The following is a 23,864-nucleotide window of genomic DNA, read 5'->3' on the forward strand; positions in this document are numbered from 1 at the left end:
AGCCAAGGAGATGACCAAATAATATATGCTAAAAGTAGGAGACACGGAAACAGCTCCCACGTTCCCCTCTCTCTCTCTCCTTTTTTCTCTCATCTCACCAACACTAATAAACAACAAACCAAATTTAAAATGTGTAAAAAGAGTTATACTTTCGAGGAATAATTTAATATGATATTTTTCTCTCTCTCTTGTGATCCTCCATAAATCCTACCATCTCAAACCCCACTGACCTGTCTCTCTTCCTATTATTACTCTTTGTAGTGAGTAGTGGCCAAAATTCCATCTTCCAAAGCCTAGTTACTCTGAGTTGTGTCCTCATGGTAGGTTAACTTTTTCTACTCTTTTTTTTGTTCAATTTGGTACCAGCTGAAGTGTTAAATCTCTCACTTTCATCTCCGTTACTTTACTATACGATTCTAAGTAATCATACCATATTCCTTATAATTGTGGCTTAATGTTCATCTTGACACCTTGTAAATGTGTAGAATCATTGGTACGTTCTATAGATACGAATATGGATATAAGAAGCTACCGAATTGTGGTATGAAAATGTATTTTTGTTTACTTAAATAATTATAAGTTGTGTAAATGGTGTGTGTTAGGGAATTCAGAAACCCGCATGGTTGGATGCGCTTTACGCAGAGAAATTCTTCGTAGGATGTCCGTACCATGAGACGGCAAAGAAGAATGAGAAGAACGTGTGTTGTCTTGATTGTTGCATCAGTCTATGCCCTCACTGTGTACCCTCGCATAGATATCACAGACTCCTTCAGGTTCGCCGCTATGTGTATCACGATGTTGTTCGGCTTGAAGATCTTCAGAGACTCATCGACTGCTCTAACGTTCAAGTAAGTAAAGTATTCTTAGTCTCAATACAGTTATATATATATATTTATATAGAAATTCGTTTGCGGGTAAACTGTGGACAGGCTTATACAATAAATAGCGCAAAAGTGGTGTTCATCAAGAAGAGACCACAAAATAGACAATTCAAAGGAGCTGGCAACTATTGCACTTCATGTGACCGAAGTCTTCAAGAACCTTTTATCCATTGCTCCTTGGGTTGTAAGGTTATTTCATTACCTTTAGTCCTACATAATATAATATTAGACTCGGTTCTGCTTATTATCCGATTCTCACATTACAAAACTGTATAGTTTTGATACATGTATACACATATACTTATTTAGCACATAAAGTACAGTATGTCATATGTCAGTCTGCCTTCAGAGTTTATTCGTTTTCTGAAAATTGAGTTTATTCGTTTTCTGAAACATGAGTTTGTTCATTTCTATGCATGAGTGGAAAAGCTGATCTTTCCTGAACTGATTTACTTATTTGATTATCTACCACTTTTTTTTTTTTGAAATTATCTATACTTTGTGAGTAAACGTACATGAACCATCCGCTGAAATGTTTTAAATCCGAAATTGTACAAATATGAGAAGGATTTCGAAAAATTATTGGACAACTAAAATAACCCAATTATGTACAATATTAAATTATTTATTTATGTATCTTTGGATTTTTAAATCTTTTCTTTGAACTATATATTTATTTTTAAAACCTGAATAAAATCCGTAAATGTATGGCTATTTATTATAATATTCTTAAACCCATTTTTATATATCTGCAGGTGGAGTTCGTGATGAAAAGTTACGGGGACATTACTCCATTCCTGAAGCCATGTCACTCTCTTACCCTAGGTCCAGACTACATCATCCCACAAGATTTACTAGCAGATGATGATATGGCTGCCTACGAGACTCCACGATCAACGGTCGTGGATGGTGATGAGTCCATGAGCTGGTCGTCGACTTCATCCGAACTAAGAGACGCTGCAACCACCACCCACGTCGTTAGAAAAAAGCGAACCGGTTTCTGCTTCTGTGCCAAATCGGCTAATAGTTATAAAGCAGTTTCGGAGGATCCTGACGATATCTCAGCCTGCATCAATCGGCGCAAAGGCATTCCTCAACGATCTCCTCTCTGTTAACGTTCTCCTTCATTTTCTTTTATATTTTAATCTTCTTCTTTTTTGACTAAAATATTTTTATTTTCACATAATAGTCTTATATGTTACATGCATGGATTATTGTGTCTCTATCTAATAAAGTTTATAATCAATCATTTTGTTTTCCCTAATTACGTATATATAGGTTACTTTAGCTTTAGCATATAAAATATGTGAGACATAAATTAATCAACTTGCAGTGGTTAGTGAATGAAGGACTTATTTTGTCAATGGAGGGATTATAGTTAAAATTCTCCTCCTACGATTACAATAGTAGTTGCCTAAATGCTTTATGGAGGAGAAAACCCCAGTTCTTTTTCATTTAACTTTCAATATTGTTTGTAATTCTTATAATGGTTTTGTTATCTAGATATTATGTTGAAGTCAAATTGTTTTTCCCTTGATATTGGAGTTGTAGTACAAATTTCGGCTTAGATGTGCATTTCAACCTAATTAAAAATGTTTCGGGATATAATTGTTTAAAAAATATCGAGGATTGTAGCATGAAATCTTGAATATAAAATTGGGTTTATTTTGGACAGATTTGTTAGTGACTCACGTGGCTCCTAATTCCGAGCTGTGGGTAAAGAAATTTTCCGAGAATCCAATAATTTACGCACGGCAGTTGAACACGAATGAATCCAAGCCAAGAAAGCAGACGTGGCACTGACGGTGGCGGTCCGAGCATTATAAATAGAATCAAGCCGAACTGAAGCGAGTGTGGTGACATGATGGTTTAGACCATCGGGAATAACGGTTTAATTATGTTCGCAATGACGACATTCGTGAGTGAGGATGGTTGTATATATATATGGTGGTATATATGGATATATTTTAAAAATATTGATTTAGTTATCTATGCTACTAAAATGCACATAGAAAATGTTTTACTTATTCATTAAATCACACCTATATTTTATTTTAAATTCTACAATATCTGATAAAACGGGTAAAGTTAGCTATATACCCATTATAAGTTAAAAATTTAAGAAACTAACCATGTAATGATTATATTGGGAAACATGCAAATTTGTCACAAAACTAGACGATGAATTGCAAATAGATGTTCATCTTTCACTGTTACGTGAGCTAACGAGGTCAATTTATACTAACACTAAGAATATGTTAAATAGAATGAAACATGCAAAACAGTATAACATAATCAATCAGAACAACAACATAGTATATTAGTATACTATACAAGATGATGTGCAAATCAAATGGGAGATAACAGTAAGAAAAACCACACATCAGTGACAGAGATGGCGATTAAGATGACAAATAAGGTTAACGTTTGACCCAAAAAAAAAGATGACAAAGAAGGTGTCATGAGATGACATTTCTTGGTTCAAAAAAACAGAATTGCTTGATTCACTGAACTTCATACTATACAATTTTATTTGTCTATAACAACATGTATGCTATATTTATGAACTAATTTGATTTTATATTATTTGCTGAAACAAATTTTGGATTAGTGTCAGCAATAAGTCTATGTATCACACAATATTTATGGCTTCACAAATACTATTATGTACTAAAAAACTAAGAGAAATTAGTACACAATAATATAATACATGTTTTTTTACTGTTCATTTTTTCTTATTGTTCATTTTTTTTTTGAAACACATTTCATTCATTAAAACTCTTAAACAGAGTTGGTTGGGGCCATAATGGCAAGTTCAGCAGACAAAACCTGCTTTGCTAAACTATCAGCTACCCTGTTTCTCTCACGTGAGATCCAGGAAAAGGAAACAAAGCTTCTTATTGTTCATTTTATCTGAAAGTGAAGGATAAGAATCAGAAAACGAATGAAGTGATACTACTTGCGGAGGAGGTGATGAAATTGTTGCCAAAGTTGATGGAAAGGAGAACAAACTACCATATGAAGTTGAGGAGAAGAAGAGATGTCGGGAGGAAGTGAGGAAAGAACGAGTGACGACGGTCGTAGAGGAATGGATGGTTGCAAACGATATTAAAGGTGAAGCTGATTGAGGTTGAGAAGGAGGTGGCCTGACCGGAGGGAGAGCAGATGGAATAGCGTGCAGAGAGGATAACAGAGGAGGTGAGGTGGTTGAAGAGTTAGATGATCGTGCTCTCCACCGGTTAAGCCATCGAAGAAGAGGACAAAGAAAGTCTATCAAGATGTTATTGCATATGAAAAGAAGGAGAGAGCTTTCATTCAGCAAAAAGAAGGAGAAGGCTGATTTTGTGGTGATCACGGAAGCAATGACATCTTGGTCAGCTTTCTAGAGAATAAGCAATAACATAGCACATAGAGTGATATGGATATTTACTTAATTTAATTTTTTTCTGTTAGTTCTACAATGCAATTACCTCAAAAAAACATGCACACATTTTTACAATTTTTATCTTAGCCATAATTTTTTTATTTAAATTAATAAATTACTTTTAATTTTTGAATATCATATTATTAAGTTTGAGACCGAATATATAATATTTTCCATTAGGCGTAATCATTATTTTGTTAAAATTCATTAACCAGTTTTACTCTGTTTATATATTATGCAATCTACTCAAAGTAAATCAAGGAAATGGAAAGATTAACATGAAGCCATTTTCCTCATTTGATGATGCTATTCCGTGCTACTGGACAAAGCATCAAGGTTAAAGAAATCTTACTTTGGCTTTGATTGGTGACATGTTTTACACTTGATTTAGTTTGAGTTAAGAATATTAATCAGAAATGTTACCAATCATGATTTTGTTGTGAACTTTTGAGTTTGTGTGTTGATTTAGAATGTGGTAAGGTTGAGTTACACTTTGAGTTATCTCCTTTGTAAAATCAACAAATCAAATGTTAAGCCAACATCAAAGAAAATTGCATGTATTAGAGCTTGAGTTGACTTGAGTTAAGAACTTTTTGTTTAGTTGTTCACGTTTTTTATTTCTATAGAAATTTATTAACTTTTAAAACATGGCAATTGTCCAACAATTACTTTGGTTATTTAATAAATATTCTCAACTATTGTACACAACTATTTATTTGCTAGCCAAAATACTTTATAAACTTTCTTACTTCCATTTAAATTAATTTTTAAAAATTGTTTTATAATTTACATACATATATTCATATGTTTATATGAGATTTTTTTGTTTATTATATATATATATATATATACTTATATATATTTAAACAAAAATAGTTTAAAATAATTTAAAATAATTTTTTTCCTTTTTATTTATTTTAAAAAGAGCTTAATAAAAAAATTCTATTTATCAATTTATATATTTAATTCTTTTATCCAGAACTCATACTGCAACTTATACATCAAAAATGTTACCAGTCATAAGTTTTAATAAAATGATAACTTTTATTTTTACTGCAAAACTTACCACATAAACTTACTTTTTTACCACATATTTTTCACTGCAAGTTACATCGAACTACAAATCATACTGTAATTCAACTCTAATACTACATGTCACCAGTCGGTTTCACATGCTGATCATACATTTTTTTCCACTGCTCTTGTTGCAGCCTCTTCAACACACACTCATGCTCTGCAACAATGGCCACACCAAGGGTCAAAACAATAACCGTTGTAGAGGACGAAACAACTACAATCACTTCAACCATATCCAAGTTGGACTCCACCACAATTATTGCAAACTCCTGGAAATGTTTACAGAAACTGGCCATCGTAAATTTCATCCCCTAGAACTTTTATCATCGCAAACTACTAGGCGCAAAATCACATACTTCCCCTGCGATTAAAACCAATGTAGCAGAGGCATCTCAAATCCAACTAACTTAAGATTTTTTGGCTGCATTCAATACAATGACTCCATTTGTTCATACGTCGGGTCATTGGTAAATGGACATTGGTGCTACAGGTCATTTAGCCGCCTCCACATGTATTCTATAATTCAAATTTAACACAGGAACATCGGTAATTCTTGGTAATGGCTCTTCCGGTCTAGCTTTCCATTTTGGTTCATCATCTCTTCTCACACCTACCGCTCTTTTCATCATCATAATATCCTAGTTACTACAATAAATCTAATCTATGTCTGAAGTTTCATAAAAGACATTAATTTTGTGAATTTGACCCTTTTTATTTTGTGCGAAGGAGCTTCTCATTCGCACAAGTAATAGTAAGGAAGATCTCTACATTATGCTTTGTCTTTTCGATAAATAGAAAAAATTATCTTTTGTTTTCTCGACAGCCTTTCCGTAAAACATAAAAACTCAATATATCTAGGCATGAGGTTTGTAAAAAAAAAAAACCAAGCAAAAAAAAATCAAAATCGAGTTGAACTTACAAATACTCTAGATCCCGAAAAATCAAAATCAAACATAAAAATGAATGAATACGGTAGTCAAAATATAATTTATATATCAAAAATGTTAATTATATTAAACTTTAAAATAACCAAATTCTTAAAAATAAATTTTATAAACCAAATCTTTATATCCTAAATATCTATTATTATTATTAAAAATAAATTCCACAAAAGCCAAATTAACTACATGTTTTTTTAGCTTATGTCTGAATTATCCAAGTTACTCGATTAATCAAGCAAAACAAATTGACTGATATTTTATTCAAAGAATCCAAATCATTACATATTTTAATTAAATTGTACGAAATCATTTAATAAGCTAAAAAAAACCGGAACTAAATTAGACACGACTTTTGCAAAATATTAACCGGTTTTCAGTATTGTTATCTAAACCGAACCAAAAACAGAAAAGACAAACCCAAATGGTTCCGATACTCTATATCCAAACAAAAACTATCAGAAACTGAAAAATTAAACCTGAAACGAACTCCCAGAACTACACATATCTATATTCTATATCTATACTAGTGGTTTTCCGGCGCTACGCGCCGGATTAGTATATTTTATTTTTAAATGAATTTATAATTTATTTTGTGGTCTTAGTAAAGAAAATTTGTTCAAAAATATAAAATAAAAATATGTTGAAAGAGAAAATATTTTTTCCAATCCATTTGATAGTGGTTAGCGACCGTAATATATTACATTGTTTCGAAGTTGAGGCTAATAGAAGGGTACAAATTTCCTCATTTGTTTATCATAGTAACATAAATTGCAAACTAATCTATTTTGGTTTTCAATCTTTCAAGCAGAATTGTAAATACCACGTTTTACCTTTAAGCCAGCAAGATGCCTGAAAACTATGTACGAAGGATTTGGTATTAATATCAATGACATTGTTTTGCCTCAAGTGCGACAATCTTAAAGGAATAAAGAAAAGGTTACATGGACCTTTGCCTCAAAAAAAAAAAAAAATTTGCCCAAAAAAAAAAATGTTACATGGACCTGACAAATGAAGGTTGTCAAGAGGAAATAAGAATACTATTCCAGGCAAGCCAAATGCTTAATTGAAACATTATATGAAATGATTGGCACTAATATTCATAACATTATAACAATTCAATAGGGGTTTAAAATACTGCATTGTAGTTGAGAAATTAGTAAGGCTGATTTAAAAAGAAAACAAAAGAACAGAAAACATTGCAATATAGTTCAATGACAACTTATTAAACGCTGGGAATTAAAGATAAAAGAAGCAGTTGTGAAACCAGACTCCAACTTTCACTTCGATCTTCTGGAGTTCAACTATTACGTGGCTTCTTTGTAGAGGTCCACAATCTTCAACATGGGACTCCTCGAAAGGAACGTCATCTCTTACAGCCGGACACGGACCATTATCTTTACCCCTTTCTCATTGGAGGTCTTCAACCTGCACTTCTACTGTGATTCCAAGTGGTATTGACAGCAACAGCAGTGTGACAGAGGAAGTTAATAAGCAGGATGGGTTTCCTTACAAAGGTTTACCTGCGGAGGGGAGTTTAGGACAAATGAATTTAGTTCCAAAACACTCAATGATTCGAAATTTTTGACCACTGTAAATTTTTTGGGTGAAGAGGAAGAACCCTCATCAATGTTCACAAACATGAATAAAAGGAAAAACAATGGGTCTACACATAATAAAACCTTTACAAAAATGATAAAAATACTAAATGCATAAACTCTTACCCCTAGATGCAACTTGTGATGGCCTCACACTCACCGGCAAATTAGAAAAGGGTTACTGAGGCTGGATTTAGGAAAGGACGTCCTACAATAAGGTCAAAGATTTAGTATGTAAAACTGTAAATCATATTACTAATCCGGGACATGCATACCTCCAGCCAATTTTGGATTGATATTGGTAGCTGCAATAACCCGTGGTTCCACGCCGTGGATAACCAATTTATCAAGGAGTTGCATAGCACGATTGACAAAAATACTAAGACAAACGTTTACTTCCAAAACACGTCACCAACAATATCTGCAGGCAATTAAAATGGACATTTAGACAGACTACATGATAGGTATGAATGGGGAAAATAATGAACAACCTGGCAAGTCAGTGTTTGTGTAGCCAAAATGATCGTAAATCCCCGAACCTGAAGAGTTCCATCGGGATCAAGCCCCTGTTCTCAGGCAACTCATGAAATTGTGTCTGCTCTGTAAAACGAATTGATACATGGGAGTCTGAAAGGCGGAAGCTTTGGTTGGTCTTCGTTACATCAAACCCACTTAGATCATACAGTCTGCATTGCTTCAAAATGTTTCTAAAAGTATTGAGCCGATGTACACTGATTCAGAGATGAATCAAGGTGGACTGCGAACCATTCCACAGAGCACGTAATCACCTTATTTCGGAATGAGTACCTGTTATTAAAGCGAAATGAAGACCAAGATTCGTTACCTTCCTTTCTAGCAGTACCAGATGAAGCCCATCAACTCCCCACCTTTCTTCACATTTCGAGTTTTCCAGAACCGGAAAAGCCTCCTGACAACACTCTGCCTGCAGAACGGCTCCATATATTGGCATGAGCGACCAGCCTTGAGCTCAAATAAATGGAACTGTTGATTTACCATCCTCGGAGCTAACTTAAAACGATTTAGGGTTTTCTAATTAAGAATCGAGAGTTGGATTCTCGGTGAAGCCTCATAGAACGGCTCCACATATCAGCATGAGCGACGATGAAAACGAAGTAAAAAGCAATGAAGCAAAAGCAGTGGGGAATGATGATTGATTGCTATAAAAACTGTTTTGCAGAAAAAACTTTGTGGGAGGTGAAGCGAAACGACAGAGGCAAGAGGTGTGGCTTGGATTCATCTCTGCACAGTTTGTTTCTGGAAAGGTAACCCTAACTTCTCGTATTGGGTTAGTGGGCTAATACTTAACACTGAAGTCCATTAAAAAGTCAAACCGAATTGAAAACACAATTTTGAGAAAATATTTCGACAGTGTACACGTGTCCTAAAATGCCCCATCCTATATGATGAGGTGGATGAAGGAGGAGAGAGGCAAGCCTCCTTTATTGTATAAGATAAGACTAGGGATTAACCCGGGCTACGCCCGGGATTTTTATTTTTTTCTAATTTAAGTTGTTAAATTATTTATATTTAGGTTATGATATATATTTATATAAATGTTAAGATGCATGTCATAATTTAAATTTATTTTTAAATTTTAACACGTTAAAGTAACATATTTTTTACTATTTAAATATTTTTTTGTAATTTTATTGGCTATTTAGTTATCATATTTAGCAAAACTATCTGTTGAGTATTTGAATAAATGTTTTAGATATTTAATTAAACTGCAGAGTATTTTCGGTTCGAACACATGCTCAACAATCTATCGATCCGTAAAAAGATGGACGATCTCCTTGGTCAGGTAATTACAATTTTAGCAAAAATATCTTTGATTTTCAAATATTAAGTATATAACTATTCTTTTGAATATTTTTTTTAATTGTATTTTTTTATTAAATTATGTATTATAATGTTTATGTAAATATTTTTTGTGATGTTTGAATTTGTGTTGTTCGTATACTTAACCTAGATGTTATTGATGTTTAACAATTTATTATTTTCTGGAAATAGAAAATAATAATATATCAAAAAGTATCTAATACTTGTTAAATGATAGCATAATGTAAATTACATCCATTATTTGAAAATAACCATTTGTTGTTTTTATTTTTTTTAAATCAGAAATTATTTTTATTTAAAAACATTATTCATATATAATATATTAGTTTAAGTTTGGAAGATTAATCTATATATATAAATTATGTATATTTAAAAAATAAAATTTAAGATATTATATATTGAGTAACTGAATAAAATCTGAATTTCTTATCTTGAAAATCAAATATTTATATTTTTGTCTTCATGTTATACTCATATTTATAACTCAGTATGTTTTTAAAAAAACTTAGTTTTAAGTAATAAACGAATTTAATAAATTAAATTCATCACCTATAATGTTCTGTAAACTATATTTGAAAACACTCTAAAATTATATTTTAAGCATAATATTACTATTATTTAATTTAAGTTATTTTAAGCATAATATATGTTAAACCAACTTAAATTATATTTACAATAGGACCATCCTAAACCGGTTAATAAACCAAAAACAATACTAAACCAACATGAACCAATACCTGATTCGGCGAGGAAGGAAGTATTTCGGGATAAACGCTTGAATGATTATTAACTGTAATGGTTTGATCATGAAAGAGTTAGTACGAATATTAACAATAAAATTATGGATTAGATCAATTTAAATTTGTAAGAATACCTTTGAGTCTATGAAAAGCAATTCAATTCCCATGAATAAGTTTGGGTTTTGAAAGTTGCGGGTTTTCCAACAGTGAATCCATCTAACAAAAAGTTCGTTGTTATAAAAAATCTCTTTCAAGGTCATTAAACGTTTTTGGGACGGCAAGAGTTGATGGTGGAACCATTTTTTTGCTCGATTGCTTTGAAGTTTTCCTTGATAGTGTGAGGTTGATGTTGATGGAATAATGAGTTTTATAGGGACTTTCTTGATATAAAACTACACATTTTTATTTTTTATTTTGTTTAATGTGGTATTTCCATTTTTATATAATTTACTGTCATTTTAAGATAGATGTACATTTTAAGATCGATGTTTAAATCTTAATGTACTTTTTCTATTTTTTTAAATGTTTATTTCCATTTCTTATATTTTTTATTTACGTAATATCTATATTTTATATTTTAAAATAGATATTTAAATCTTAATGTACTTTTTCCATTTTTTTAAATTGTGTATTTACTTTTATCATATATTTTACATTTTAAGATAGATGTTTACTGCTTAATAAACTTTTTCCATTTTTTAAAAAAATTGTGTATTTACTTATTATTATATATATAATTCATATATTATATATTTATATTATTTACTTATTATTTATTTTCCTGTATATGTATTTCCATTTCTTTTACTTTTTATTTACTTAATATCTCTATTTTACATTTTAAGATAGATGTTTAAATCTTAATATACGTTTTCCTTTTTTTTTAAATTGTATATTTTCATTTGTTATACTTTCTATTTACGTAATATCAATATTTTAAATTTTAAGATATATTTTTAAATCTTAAGGTAATTTCCCATTTTTAAAATTGGGTATTTTCTTATAATATATATTTACTTATTATTTATTTTTCTTTATATTGTGTATTTTTATATCTTATACTTTCTATTTACTAATAATTTTATAATTTAAGATAGATTTACATTTTAAGATAGATGTTTAAATATTAATGTACTTTTTCCATTTTTTAAATTGTGTATTTCCTTTTCTTATACTTTCTATTTGCGTAATATCTATATTTTATATTTTAAGATAGATGTTTAAATCTTAATATACTTTTTCCATTGTTTTTGAGTTGTGTATTTCTTTTTCTTATACTTTCTATTTACTTAATATCTATATTTTATATTTAAGATAGATGTTTAATATTTAATGTACTCTTTCCATTTTTTAAAAATTTTGCATTTACTTATTATTGTATATATAATTCATATATTTATATATTTATAATATTTACTTATTATTTATTTTTCTATATATTGAGTATTTCTCTTTCTTATACTTTATGTTTAGTTAATATTTATATTTTATATTTTAAGATAGATGTTTAAATCTTAATTTATTTTTACATTTTAATGTAAAACGGCAATGTTTAATAGAAGAACTTGGACAAATAGTCAAATAGTTATATTTATGTTTTTTTTTTCTTTTTTTTTATAAAATGGTAATGCTACATTATGGAGATAAGCCGCTTTTTTTTAGTGATAAATAGAAATCTTACATATGTTTAATGTAGTTTTTTCATTTTTTTATGTTGTATGTTTACATATTATTGTTATTTTTAAATGTAAAATGGTAATCTTACATATGTTTAATGTAGTATTTCCATTTTTTATGTTGTATGTTTACATATTATTTATTATTTTCGAAATTATATATAATGTTTTCTTTACAAAATAGTAATTTTACATTATGGAGATAAACCGTCTTTTTTAGTGAAAAATGGTAATCTTACATATGTTTAATGTAGTTTTTCTATTTTTTATGTTGTATGTTTACATATTATTATTTTTTAATTAAAAATGTAAAACGGTAATCTTACATATGTTTAATGTATATTTCCATTTTTTATGTTGTATGTTTACATATATTTATTATTTTCGAAATTATATATAATGTTTTTGGTTTTTTTTTATAAAATGGTAATGTTACATTATGGAGATAAGCCGTCTTTTTTTCAAGTGAAAATGGTAATCTTACATATGTTTTATGTAGTTTTCCATTTTTTAATGCTGTATGTTTACATATTTTTTACAATTTTCGAAAATAATTAATATTAAAATGTAAAACTATATTTTATGCCACGTGTCATCTTTCGGGAGAAATTTTTTCTGCTGATGTGGACGCCCTATGGAGCCTCAAAAGCTCCCTTTTATTAGTAAGGATTTTAGAATTCTCAATTGAATAGTTAATTTCTTGGCCGAACGAATTAACAAAAGAAAATAATTCGATGTGCTTGTCTTATACATTTTTCCAGTTTGTTTTAAACTATATCTTGATATAACGATAATTTTTTTTTTCCAAAGTCTAGTACTGAAAAAGTTATGCTAAGTTATTTTAAAAAATCAATTGTTGATGTAAACCAAATTCAAACATCCAAATCCATTTGTCATCTAGTGCAAAAATCCCGAAAAATTTAAACGAGAGAGCGAGTGATTGTGAGGAAGTCCCCAAGGATTCGGCGTTCCCTCGTGTGGCCCTGGTTGCAAAAAAGTTGTGTGGCTCTCACCCATTTATCTCCTTATCTCTCATCTTCTCTTTTCCACCTTAAATCTTCAAGACTTCATTCTATTGCATTCTCCCTCCCTAGTTCTTATCAACCTTTTATTTTATTCCTCAACTTTTTCAAATTCAGGTTCTTCCCCGCACCCCTCCATCTCACTATTATTATGAAATACACTAATAAGGAAGAAATAGAAGATATAGAAAGAAGAAGGAGAAAAATGCAAATATATCACAAATACCTGTGAGCCATACGTAACTGAAAAGATTTTTTCTCCTTGCTCTTATCCGCCACGCGTCTGGAGATTCCAATAAGCGAATCCTTGTGATTGGGATAATAAAAACATGGATACGAAATTAAAAATAAAATAAATTAAAAAAGGAAGATATATTAACGAGGTTTCTGGGAAGCAAAGGCCCTCAGGAGCTTCCGCCTTACTCAGAGGTAAACTTGTCTCCTCTTTTTGTTATTACTTCGTTTTCTCCGCTTGTTACACTTTTCTGTATACGTGATCTCTTAACTCTTACAGCCGATCGATCACACATATTTGTTGGTTTACACCTGTTTATCGCTAACGCACTTTTGGCGTATGTAATATATATAGATGTACGTTTATTTTATTGTTTACTCTTTTCTTCATGCGTAAATATGTTATTGCCAAACCTGAGTTGATGGTAGCAATGATACATACATATTACAGTTTACGTCATGGTCATATATGCATATACTCACATGTTTTAGTTCTATCCTTGTCTATGGTTTAGAATGTTTGTGAACTTTTTGTAGTGTGGAGAAACAAGAAAAGGGGAAAAAATGGACTATATGAATGGACCAGGGAGACACCATCTTTTCGTACCAGGACCAGTGAACATACCGGAACAGGTGATCCGGGCGATGAACAGAAACAACGAGGATTACCGTTCACCAGCCATCCCGGCGCTTACAAAAACGTTGCTGGAGGACGTGAAGAAGATATTCAAGACAACATCTGGGACACCGTTTATGTTTCCGACCACTGGTACTGGTGCTTGGGAGAGTGCCTTGACCAACACGCTATCTCCTGGAGACAGGATCGTCTCGTTTCTGATAGGGCAATTCAGTTTGCTGTGGATTGACCAGCAGAAGAGGCTAAATTTTAACGTTGATGTGGTGGAGAGTGATTGGGGACAAGGTGCTAATCTCCAAGTCTTGGCCTCAAAGCTCTCAGAGGACCAAAATCAATCCATCAAAGCCATTTGCATTGTCCACAACGAGACCGCGACTGGAGTCACTAATGACATCTCTGCTGTCCGAACCCTCCTCGGTAAATATTTAATCACAAACAATCTCTTTTGTCTTCATAATTTTCTCTGTTATTATTATTTTTTCTTTTTCTTTTCATTTAAATTAATATATAATTTATTTAGGATCCGATTACAAACCGACTCGTACAAAATATATTAATTTCACTTAACACACATACATACTCGTCTTAACACAGATCACTACAAGCACCCGGCTTTGCTGCTTGTGGACGGTGTCTCGTCCATATGTGCGCTTGATTTTCGAATGGATGAGTGGGGAGTGGATGTGGCCTTGACCGGATCTCAGAAGGCTTTATCTCTTCCAACAGGACTTGGTATTGTGTGCGCCAGTCCAAAAGCTTTGGAAGCTACCAAAACCTCAAAATCCCTCAAAGTCTTCTTTGATTGGAATGACTACCTCAAGTTTTACAAGCTCGGTACATATTGGCCATACACACCTTCCATTCAACTCCTTTACGGTCTTAGAGCTGCTCTTGATCTTATCTTTGAAGAAGGACTTGATAATGTCATCGCCCGTCATGCCCGTTTGGGAAAGGCCACAAGGTAATATAAGTCTTTTAATAGCTAGAATTCTAAAAACATCAACTAGAGTTTTTTTTTTCTTTTTTAAACTAGAGTTTCTTTGTTAATAACTTAATATGATCTTTGTATATATGTAGGCTCGCGGTGGAAGCGTGGGGGCTGAAAAACTGTACACAGAAGGAGGAGTGGATAAGTAACACAGTGACAGCGGTCATGGTGCCGCCAAATATAGACAGTACTGAGATTGTGAAAAGGGCGTGGAAGAGGTACAACCTTAGTCTTGGTCTTGGTCTCAACAAAGTGGCTGGCAAGGTTTTCAGAATTGGGCACCTTGGACATCTTAATGAGGTACGTTTGTCTGTATTGTCTAATCCATTTTTTGATTAATCAAACTCTAATCGAAGTACAAAATTTATACGCAGTTGCAACTTCTTGGGTGTTTGGCTGGAGTGGAGATGATACTCAAGGATGTTGGCTACCCAGTTGTATTGGGAAGTGGAGTTGCCGCTGCTTCTACTTATCTTCAGCACCAGATCCCTCTCATTCCTTCCCGGATCTAATCCATATCCCTATTTCTCCATCTTTCTCTCCACCCCCTTTCAATGTATAACAAAACTATTTGTTTTCTCTTTTCTCAGTTTCTTTATTTACTAAAACAATATCTATTTTATGTGCAATTATTCACAAAAAAAACTTATCAAACACAAGGTCAGATTTATTTTTATTTATTATCAATAATACCAATAAAACAAAAGCACATTTCTGAAAACTAACTTACATGGAATATTATAAAACACTGTATTTTTAATCTTTCTATCAATACATTAATCCATTTTAAATCAATACATTGCCTTATGAAATAATTTAAATCAGAATAATAATAATAATAATTTAAATCAGGCCTACTTAATCTTACTAACTAAATTCTATCGATACAATCCAACCAATCATCCACTTTGTTAGAAAACTAGAGTTTTGAATTTTGTTCATCGGCTAGGGTCTTATGTTGATAACAAGAGTATAAGTAAAGAACATAAGAATAAAGAAATGTGTCTTATTCCATGAGTAGTGAGCCTGAGTACAATAGTTTAAAAACAAAGTATAATTTAGAGAATAATTAAAGTTTGGAGAACAAATATATCTAGCATTTATCATAATCGGTATCATCACAATATTATTCATAGCAATGTTTTCCTTTTTCTTTGTTAGAAAAAATGAAACAAAGGAAAATAAACATGATCAGTACAGGTATCCTAGTTATTTTTTAAAAAAGTGAATCATAAAATTTGGTAACTTTGAAATTCCTGCATAAACAGATATATGATCAATGGTTAGAAAGAATTAATCCAACTCAACTAAATTAAATAAGAAAATGTACCTTCGTCCCTGTCATCCTATTACAGATTTGATTATTAAGTTGCAAAATCGATAAGCTTGAGATATAGACACAGGGAGCGAAACATTATTCAGAGGAATATGGATTGGAAATTTTCATTTCTTATTTTTTATTCTTCTTGGATGCTTTTTGTCCACTAGAACCACCACAAACAATAGAACACTCGATGCCACAAATGTTACCAAAACATGAAAACAATCCGTTATCTCCTCCTTTCTTTTTCGTCCCACCTTGCTTTTGAGGAGGAGCTACAATCATCTGTTGATTCCGCGGGACGGCTTCGTTGGGCTTGTAACTTGATTTAGGGTTGAAGTTAGAACTTGTTTTGTAGTCAGAACTTGGTTGATAACTCGAACCAACGTCTAAAACAACCGGTAAATTTGCTTGCCACCTTTCTAGCTTAGAACGAAGCCCCTCAACGCTCCGTGCGCCAACACTTATCACAGTACTCTCTGCGTCTCTCCCTGTCAACGCCTTCTCCTTTGCAATTTGAGCGGCAACCACTGACGCTGAAGGACCCAAATCAGACTCTGTGATCACAACCGGTCTCGACCTCATTGGTGTTCCATATTCAATATTCTTCCTTTTGGGAGTAGTATATGCATTCTTGTTCTTTGGTCTCATTGGTGTCCCATACACGTTATGCTTGGTTTGCTTCAACATGGCATTTGGCGTTTTCTTTTGTGGTTTATACACAACCATTTGAGAATCAGATGAGAAGTCATCTTTCTCAAAACCTGAGTTTGTAGTAGAACTCACACGGGTTTGTTGTTGTGCCACCTTCTTCCTTGGTGATTCCACCATTGAGCTTGTATCACTTTTGGACCGTCGAAGACCGACCGGTTTTGAAGATATTATTTTTTTCTTGTGAAACATCAAATCTTCTTCAAACAAAAGAGGCATGCTTTGGCCCGAGTTATCGATGAGCCCCACGGCGATGTTTAAGAGGCCGTGAGGGCGTCCCGACGCTCGAAGAACCTCGAGGGTAACGAATCTCATCGCGGAAGAAGGGTCCACAAGATCGCTGATCAGCGTTTGTACCGTTCCAACGTGAATATCTTTGAACCAATGCAATGCGTAGATTTCTATAACAACTATTGACGTACCATCGTAGAGTGCTTCCTCGTCTAGACGAAACACAAACTTGTCGTTCCATGTAGGGCTTGTTCCGCCCGTATTGTCTACCCGAGTCGTTAGTTTACACTCCGGGTCAATCCAGGCTATTGCATATGTTTTCATGCACCGTGCCACTGGTGCCAGTTCTTGGGCAGAAATAACATTCAGCTCCAGAATTTGACAAGGTGCAAGAAAAGACATTTTTTGCTTGACAGAACTGTTTCTATAAAATTTGTTCTTTGGGTGGCGACGAAGATAGATCCGTCGTCGTCCTTGGAAGGAACGACGAGGGCGAACAATGCATGAAGGTGAAAATGAAAAAGTAAATTGAAAACACTAAAAATATTAATTAACAAAAAAGTTCTTCTTTAAAAGATTAAATTCTTGTTTTCGTTTTGGTTATTTTGGAAAACCGAACCAATTGCATCACCTTCCGTTGACTACTATTTTCTTTCGTTAATCATCTTTTATATTTTAGATCTTTCTTTCTTTAATTTTAGGTTATTTCTGTTATTTTTTTTTGTTATTTCTGACTAATTACAAATTTCTAGATCTCTGGTACTTTTAAGAATAAAGATCGATGTAAATCTAGAAAAATAGAACCACTTGTTCTCTCTCTTTTGTTCTTAGAATTTATATAAATCGAGTTAAATAAATGGAAAGGAAATTTCTTCACATTTTTGGATGAAATTTTAAACTTATTTTTTCTTGAAAAAACTCCAACGATCACTATTAAACTCTGCACTAACTTGAGAATCTACTCCATTTTTTATTATTTTTTTAGCCGAAGGACTGGTTACAGTTAAAATATACTTTCTCTTGGAGTTGCAATATTTCCCATCTTCATTGGCAATGGCTGGGAGAAACCATTTATCCTTCCTTCACCAATAAGGCTGACTAGCCTCTTGGCCATAAGGCTAAGGCTGGCCAGCATCTGTCCATAAGGCAGGGCAGCACTCTCCTCGGCCTTGTCTTCCTCGGCTTTATCATCCGCAGTGTCTAATGCCACGCTTTGTCAACGTGGTAACGCTGGGGCTAAATGCCAGTGGCCAAATGCTAAATCAGAACGGCTAGTCGTAACGCTGAGTCAACATTCAATACATACAAAATGATCTATCATTCCTTTTGGAAACTGAAAGTTAAATCAAACGTAAACCGGACCAAAGCTAGATTCGTACAAAAACCGGATTTAAACCGGAAGATGGATTTTATGTGCCAATTTGTTAATGGACCGGAGCACTGGGCTGGACCTGAATGATAAGTAACTTATATGGGATCACTCTTTAACCATATGGATTGTTCACTATCTTCTACCAACTGTGGATTGGATCCCGCCAAGGCATGCTCCAAAATTTTGCCTCTCTTCAAGTCTTGACTTCTTCTTCGGTTTGATTCAAGTGTTATAAGAAGAGCTGTTATGTCAGCAGGACTGACTCCGCCCACTCTGCTTGCCTGCCCGATCGTCTGCGGTCTCACCTGAAAATTTTATAATGATTCATGACATCAGACTCGATAAGCTCTAAAACAAAAGCAATTATCCGTCTACTCATATGTCCTTAAATACACACACCTTTGATAGTTTCTCACGCCCTTCATGGGATAGAGTTGTCATCGAAAAGTAATCCAAATCCTCTGGAAGTCGTCTATGTTCTTGCTGGGCCATCTATTTAAGGATATTATTTTTCTCAATTCATGTTCAAATATCCAAGCAGGTGAGGAGAGCATTTAATGGACAAAACAATACCTGCTGCAGTTGGTTTTGCTGGCGCAGAATGAAGCCTTCGTATTTTATATCGATCTCTACACACTCTTTCTCCATTCTAGACAGTGTCTCATTTCCAAAACCATGCTTTTCAAGTATGCTGTAGTGGACATGGGGTTTCTTCAGTAGACTCTCTAGTGTCGCTGATTCTTTTACTGGCTGAGAAGACACCTCAGTAACTTCAGCAGCCAATTCACCCCCTCCTCCTGTGAGCAAAATACATCATCATAATCTTTGAAGACGCCAACACAATTTCCCAGATCTTAATACGTTTGCTTTGAGAGACAGTGAGCTCCATGTGTAACAGTGATCAGTCAAAAATAAAAAATAAACTTGAGTTATTGAAGAAAACCTGAGATCTTGACAGTTTTTAGTCTCGTCTTCTCTTCTGAAATCCTTGATTGCTTCTCTTGGTATAACTTCCAACGTCTATCATCTATCAATCCAAGTTCACGCCCCAGAGGCGTCAGTCGACTATCCGCGTTATCAAATCGAAGAAGAAGCCTATGTTCTGAACGGCTGTCAAATGAGAAGAGAACATATTTTATCAAACAAACATAACTTTTGATCAAGAGCTTTAGAAGTTAAACAAGTCAATGGCCATAGAGCGGCTCAAGAAAACTTCAAGTCTTTTATTAGTTTAAATGAAACTATATACAACAAGTGATTGCCAGATCGGTTATCTCTACCCAACGGTCCCAACCCATAATTCAGAAACTAGTGTGAATTATTCATCTTGAATTTATGAATGGAGGAGAACTAGGATAGTGAACAACAAGAAAATTAAATGTAACTTGCCTTGTTAGCATGCGGTATGGCTCTCTGAGATCCTTTGTGACTAAATCATCAATCAAAGTACCTATATAACTGCTTTCCCTCTCAAGAACAACGTGCTTCTTACCATCAGAATGTCTGGCAGCATTGATTCCAGATATTATACCCTATATTTCAATAAATAACAGACATTGGTTCAATGATTCATAACAGCGGTTTTCATCATTAAGGAAATTAAAGTGTGCTACAGATCAGTCACCTGTGCGGCAGCTTCTTCGTAACCAGTTGTGCCGTTGATCTGACCAGAGAAGAAAAGACCTTCAATTTTCTTTGTCATAAGTGACCTTGAACACTGATGAGCTGGCAAATAATCATACTCAACAGCATAGGCAGGCCTTAGCATGGCGCAATTTTCGAGTCCTGGCAAGCTTCTTAGAAGTGGCAGCTGGAGATTCTCCGGCAGACCAGTTGAAAATCCCTATGGAAAATTCACAATTCGATAAGAATGATAGTGATTTCAGAGTACATTGCATTCTAATAAATCACTCATAAAAAGATATTTTAGCCTTGAAGACTTAAAATATCAATGCACAGATTAGCCACTGAGTACTTAGCAAACAAGCTAATAAGATATCTGCTCGAGTCTTAAACTTAGCTTATAGACCCTCACATTAAACTTCAGGTTTGCTCTAACTATCACTAAAGAACATTCCTGAACAAAGCATATGTTTTAGATATTAACAGACACCCAAGCTAGATTCCTTTTCTCATCCATTGGTTTCACACTTATTACCTACCAGAGATGATTAACAGTTAGAGAAATCATAACTAAGGCATGCATCAACCTGCACATAGATCTCTGGAACATCTCGGCCCTCTGGTTCCAGGAATATTTGATGCGACTCTTTGTCTTTAAACCTAACAATCTGAAACCAAATAAGATATAAAGAGTATAAATTTTACTTAATCAGAAAGTAGTTTATGAGAAAGATGGTTCAACATTTTATGTACCGACTGCAGAAAACAGTGAGTGCAAAATTTTAAAATGATTACTGTTTTGTTACTCCTACAGAGCCTAACCTCAACCCGTTTTTCTTCCTATTCCTTTTGGAGATCTTCTTGATTCTATCACAAAATTTCAAGAGCCCCATTGATCTCTTCCATCCCTTACTACTACTACTACACATGCTTCCAATAGGCTTTCACTAATATGTATCATTATTAATGACTTATCAGCATACGTGTGCATGTTGGAGACGGAAATAGTCTTAAAATCACATTGTCTAGCAAATTCGGGTTTCACTAGTCCTTCTCACAATGTGATTTCACTCATAAACATTGACAAGTATATCAAGAACAATCAGCTCAATAACATGAAAGTTAGATGAACCATGGCTGATGTAACTTCCTCTCGGTCCACGAAAGAGATAATAACACAAAGAAAAAGAGGTACAGCATATGCACAGAAAAGAATATACCTTGTCTTCAATGGAAGGGCAGTACCTAGGACCCTTTGCTTCAACCCATCCACCATATGTTGGGGTCTCATGCAAATTGTCCCTGATCAACTGGTGTGTAAACTCTGTCGTGCGGGTCAAGTAGCAGCACATTTGCTCTCTCTCAATATGAAAATCTGGGTCGAAACTAAACCAGCTGACCTGGGAAAAGGAACATTAATGTTCAGCATCTTCAAATACAAAAGGTTCATGAATCACCTTGGTTAGATACCAGAGAAAAATATGAAATATTGTTCCATTGATGAGAAATATATTTATAAAGTGTACGAAAACTTAAGCTTGCTGCTGCCTAAGTGGCTACTCATTAAATGAATCGCTTTAGCCCATGTAACAATACAATAATGATCCTGAATAGGCTATTTATTTAAAGTGCATAGAGTAATACCTCTTCGTCTCCATGTTGAGCCTCCAAGAGAGAAAAATCAATGGTCCGGCGATCCACACGAGCTGGCGTACCGGTCTTTAAGCGATCTGTTTCAAACCCAAGCTGCTGCAAGTTCTCTGTCAAGCCTTGTGAAGCAGACTCGCCAGCTCTTCCAGCTGGCATAGACTTTCTACCAACCCAAATCTTCCCACTCATAAAGGTTCCAGTGGTGAGAATCACAGAAGGCGCATAAAAGTTCATCCCGAAAAATGTCGCAACCCCTTCCACGTTGTCATTCTTCCCAACAAGGATATCTGTTACCATCGCCTCTCTAATAGAGAGATTCTCAGTGCTGCCATACCAATAACAAAAAATTGCAGCTATTACAAAACATATAATTCCAAGATTATTAATTCAAAATAGCTTGTAAGTAGTAAATTCAGTATTTTACATATGCAACAAAAAAATATATAGAGATGTAAGCAAGACGTATAGTAACTAAGCCGACCTTTCTACAATCTTTTTCATCTCCATGGCATATTCTCTTTTGTCAGTCTGAGCACGTAAGGATCTAACAGCAGGTCCTCTTGAGACATTTAGGATGCGCTTCTGTAAATAGCATCTGCACACCATTAAACCGTTCAGTAACAACAGTAACAAAGGAAGTAACAATGTTTACTTACACCTAACCTATAAGTTAACAAAGCATTATTTACACTGAAAACTACATATAACAACAGAGCTAGTAGATCTATAAACACTCAATCTAATCTCCATTTCCTCAATTTGTTTTGAAGAGAAGAATCATCAGCTGAGCTGGCGAAAACGTACCGATCAGCGACTTTGCCAATATCACCACCAAGTGCATCAACTTCATGAACTAATTGTGATTTAGCTGGTCCGCCGACGGCTGGATTGCAAGGCTTTTCACGAAACAAGTATAGTTAGTTATCGGGATTACTGTTGTAAACAAGTATGTACATAGACAAACCTGCCAAGCTATGCGATCGAGGTTTAAGGTGAGGAGGAGAGTGCTAGCTCCCAATCGAGCGGAGGCTAAAGCGGCTTCGCATCCGGCGTGTCCCGCTCCAACCACGATAACGTCGTAGTTCGAACCACCTAAAGAGATTGATTACTCGTTTTAAGCAAAAAGAATTAAATTAAAAGTCGGGATGAGAGGTTTGGTGGTTGGGGAACCTGGTGATGAGCTGAAGCTTGTGGCGTGAGGACGGTTAAGGGAGAGTGTGCGAGGGCGGAGGCGTAGACGAGGAGAGTGGAGAGGGAATGAGATGGAGGAGAAGAGAAGAGATGGGACAGTGGAAGAGAAGCTTCGGAGATGACGGAGACCTAAAGAGGTGGAGGCGGTGGTGGCTCTCATCTCTAAACAGAAGCGGAAGTTGTGAGTGGTCGACGCAGCAATGTAATCGGGATAGAAGATGATTTGAGTTATTGAATTAGCGAAGGCCAGGAGACCAAGCAAAGAGGTCCTCTCTTCCCAACTAATTTACAATTTTGTCGATGGTTTTTTTGTATACTTTTGTTGGAGATTTCATATAGCAAATACTCTAATTTGGAAAACATTTCATATAGTTGTGGTCTTCATTAGTTACTCTTAATCTGGGGTTTTGGTTTGGTTTGGTTTGGTTTCGAAGTAAATTTGTAATGTTGGTTTTAATAGTAGAATTAAATGGTATAAGAGACGGATCATCCGGAATAGATTCGGTTTGTTGTAGTTAAAAATACAACATGTTAGATTAGGCAGCATATGATCTTTCTAAATGTTTATTTTGGAGTTGTATGTGGGATTTAAATATAGGTGAAGTTAAAATTTTGTATTCACAATTTAGATGATGAAAATTGAAATTGAGGGAGAGAAGAAAAACACAGTAGAAAAAGTCTGTTATGCTA

At 33.9% G+C, this 23,864-nt stretch overlaps 4 protein-coding genes and 2 long non-coding RNA genes across 10 annotated transcripts; 2 read left to right on the forward strand and 4 right to left on the reverse strand.

The window, feature by feature from the left end:
- Positions 1–225: 225 nt before the first annotated feature.
- LOC106444230 (protein RGF1 INDUCIBLE TRANSCRIPTION FACTOR 1) lies at positions 226–2,130 on the forward strand. 2 transcript variants are annotated; one of them, XM_013885728.3, is made up of 4 exons: positions 226–320; positions 603–848; positions 930–1,070; positions 1,637–2,130. In XM_013885728.3, exons 1-4 carry the CDS (start codon positions 318–320, stop codon positions 1,994–1,996), a joined length of 750 nt encoding a protein of 249 aa, XP_013741182.1. In that variant the 5' UTR covers positions 226–317; the 3' UTR covers positions 1,997–2,130. The 2 variants fall into 2 exon arrangements, with proteins under 2 accessions (XP_013741182.1, XP_022573405.1); XM_022717684.2 differs by having other exon boundaries at positions 612–848.
- A 1,227-nt stretch (positions 2,131–3,357) lies between these two features.
- LOC111214669 lies at positions 3,358–5,140 on the reverse strand. The gene is made up of 2 exons (XR_002664029.2): positions 3,897–5,140; positions 3,358–3,794 (listed from the first exon to the last, which is right to left on the reverse strand). It is a non-coding gene; the product is annotated as an uncharacterized LOC111214669 (long non-coding RNA).
- Positions 5,141–7,379: 2,239 nt separating this feature from the next.
- On the reverse strand, positions 7,380–9,208 carry LOC106366253. The gene is made up of 4 exons (XR_001273617.3): positions 8,410–9,208; positions 8,194–8,339; positions 8,045–8,126; positions 7,380–7,843 (listed from the first exon to the last, which is right to left on the reverse strand). It is a non-coding gene; the product is annotated as an uncharacterized LOC106366253 (long non-coding RNA).
- A 4,172-nt stretch (positions 9,209–13,380) lies between these two features.
- LOC125574970 (serine--glyoxylate aminotransferase-like) lies at positions 13,381–15,751 on the forward strand. 4 transcript variants are annotated; one of them, XM_048776634.1, is made up of 5 exons: positions 13,381–13,645; positions 13,988–14,504; positions 14,682–15,048; positions 15,165–15,375; positions 15,450–15,751. In XM_048776634.1, the coding sequence occupies exons 2-5, from the start codon at positions 14,015–14,017 to the stop codon at positions 15,585–15,587; spliced, it is 1,206 nt and encodes a 401-aa protein (XP_048632591.1). In that variant the 5' UTR covers positions 13,381–13,645; positions 13,988–14,014; the 3' UTR covers positions 15,588–15,751. The 4 variants fall into 4 exon arrangements, with proteins under 4 accessions (XP_048632591.1, XP_048632592.1, XP_048632593.1 ...); XM_048776635.1 differs by lacking the exon at positions 13,381–13,645 and adding an exon at positions 13,653–13,807; XM_048776636.1 differs by lacking the exon at positions 13,381–13,645 and adding an exon at positions 13,768–13,788.
- Positions 15,752–16,507: 756 nt separating this feature from the next.
- On the reverse strand, positions 16,508–17,885 carry LOC106444229. Its single transcript, XM_013885727.3, has one exon. The coding sequence runs from the start codon at positions 17,738–17,740 to the stop codon at positions 16,526–16,528; it is 1,215 nt and encodes a 404-aa protein (XP_013741181.2). The 5' UTR covers positions 17,741–17,885; the 3' UTR covers positions 16,508–16,525.
- Positions 17,886–18,637: 752 nt separating this feature from the next.
- LOC125607060 (tRNA uridine 5-carboxymethylaminomethyl modification enzyme MnmG-like) lies at positions 18,638–23,474 on the reverse strand. Its single transcript, XM_048776632.1, has 13 exons — positions 23,154–23,474; positions 22,948–23,075; positions 22,788–22,879; positions 22,465–22,578; positions 21,978–22,308; positions 21,554–21,733; positions 20,921–21,001; positions 20,335–20,553; positions 20,100–20,242; positions 19,654–19,820; positions 19,284–19,507; positions 19,110–19,202; positions 18,638–19,015 (listed from the first exon to the last, which is right to left on the reverse strand). Exons 1-13 carry the CDS (start codon positions 23,332–23,334, stop codon positions 18,806–18,808), a joined length of 2,163 nt encoding a protein of 720 aa, XP_048632589.1. The 5' UTR covers positions 23,335–23,474; the 3' UTR covers positions 18,638–18,805.
- Positions 23,475–23,864: the final 390 nt, after the last annotated feature.

This window comes from Brassica napus, chromosome A3 (genome assembly GCF_020379485.1).
Source record: "Brassica napus cultivar Da-Ae chromosome A3, Da-Ae, whole genome shotgun sequence".
NCBI classification, from domain to species: domain Eukaryota; kingdom Viridiplantae; phylum Streptophyta; class Magnoliopsida; order Brassicales; family Brassicaceae; genus Brassica; species Brassica napus.

Excerpts from the sequence above, each read along its gene's own strand:
- LOC106444230 (XM_013885728.3), top strand. Across the intron at positions 849-929 it reads TCGACTGCTCTAACGTTCAA|GCTTATACAATAAATAGCGC; the intron begins GTAAGTAAAGTA and ends AACTGTGGACAG. Across the intron at positions 1,071-1,636 it reads ATTGCTCCTTGGGTTGTAAG|GTGGAGTTCGTGATGAAAAG; the intron begins GTTATTTCATTA and ends ATATATCTGCAG.
- LOC125574970 (XM_048776633.1), top strand. The coding sequence starts at position 13,840 with ATGCGTAAATATGTTATTGCCAAACCTGAGTTGATG. Across the intron at positions 13,876-13,987 it reads TTGCCAAACCTGAGTTGATG|TGTGGAGAAACAAGAAAAGG; the intron begins GTAGCAATGATA and ends AACTTTTTGTAG. Across the intron at positions 15,049-15,164 it reads CGTTTGGGAAAGGCCACAAG|GCTCGCGGTGGAAGCGTGGG; the intron begins GTAATATAAGTC and ends GTATATATGTAG.
- LOC106444229 (XM_013885727.3), bottom strand. The coding sequence starts at position 17,740 with ATGTCTTTTCTTGCACCTTGTCAAATTCTGGAGCTGAATGTTATTTCT.
- LOC125607060 (XM_048776632.1), bottom strand. The coding sequence starts at position 23,334 with ATGAGAGCCACCACCGCCTCCACCTCTTTAGGTCTCCGTCATCTCCGA. Across the intron at positions 22,880-22,947 it reads TCGATCGCATAGCTTGGCAG|CCTTGCAATCCAGCCGTCGG; the intron begins GTTTGTCTATGT and ends TTTCGTGAAAAG. Across the intron at positions 21,002-21,553 it reads GCCCTTCCATTGAAGACAAG|ATTGTTAGGTTTAAAGACAA; the intron begins GTATATTCTTTT and ends ATTTGGTTTCAG.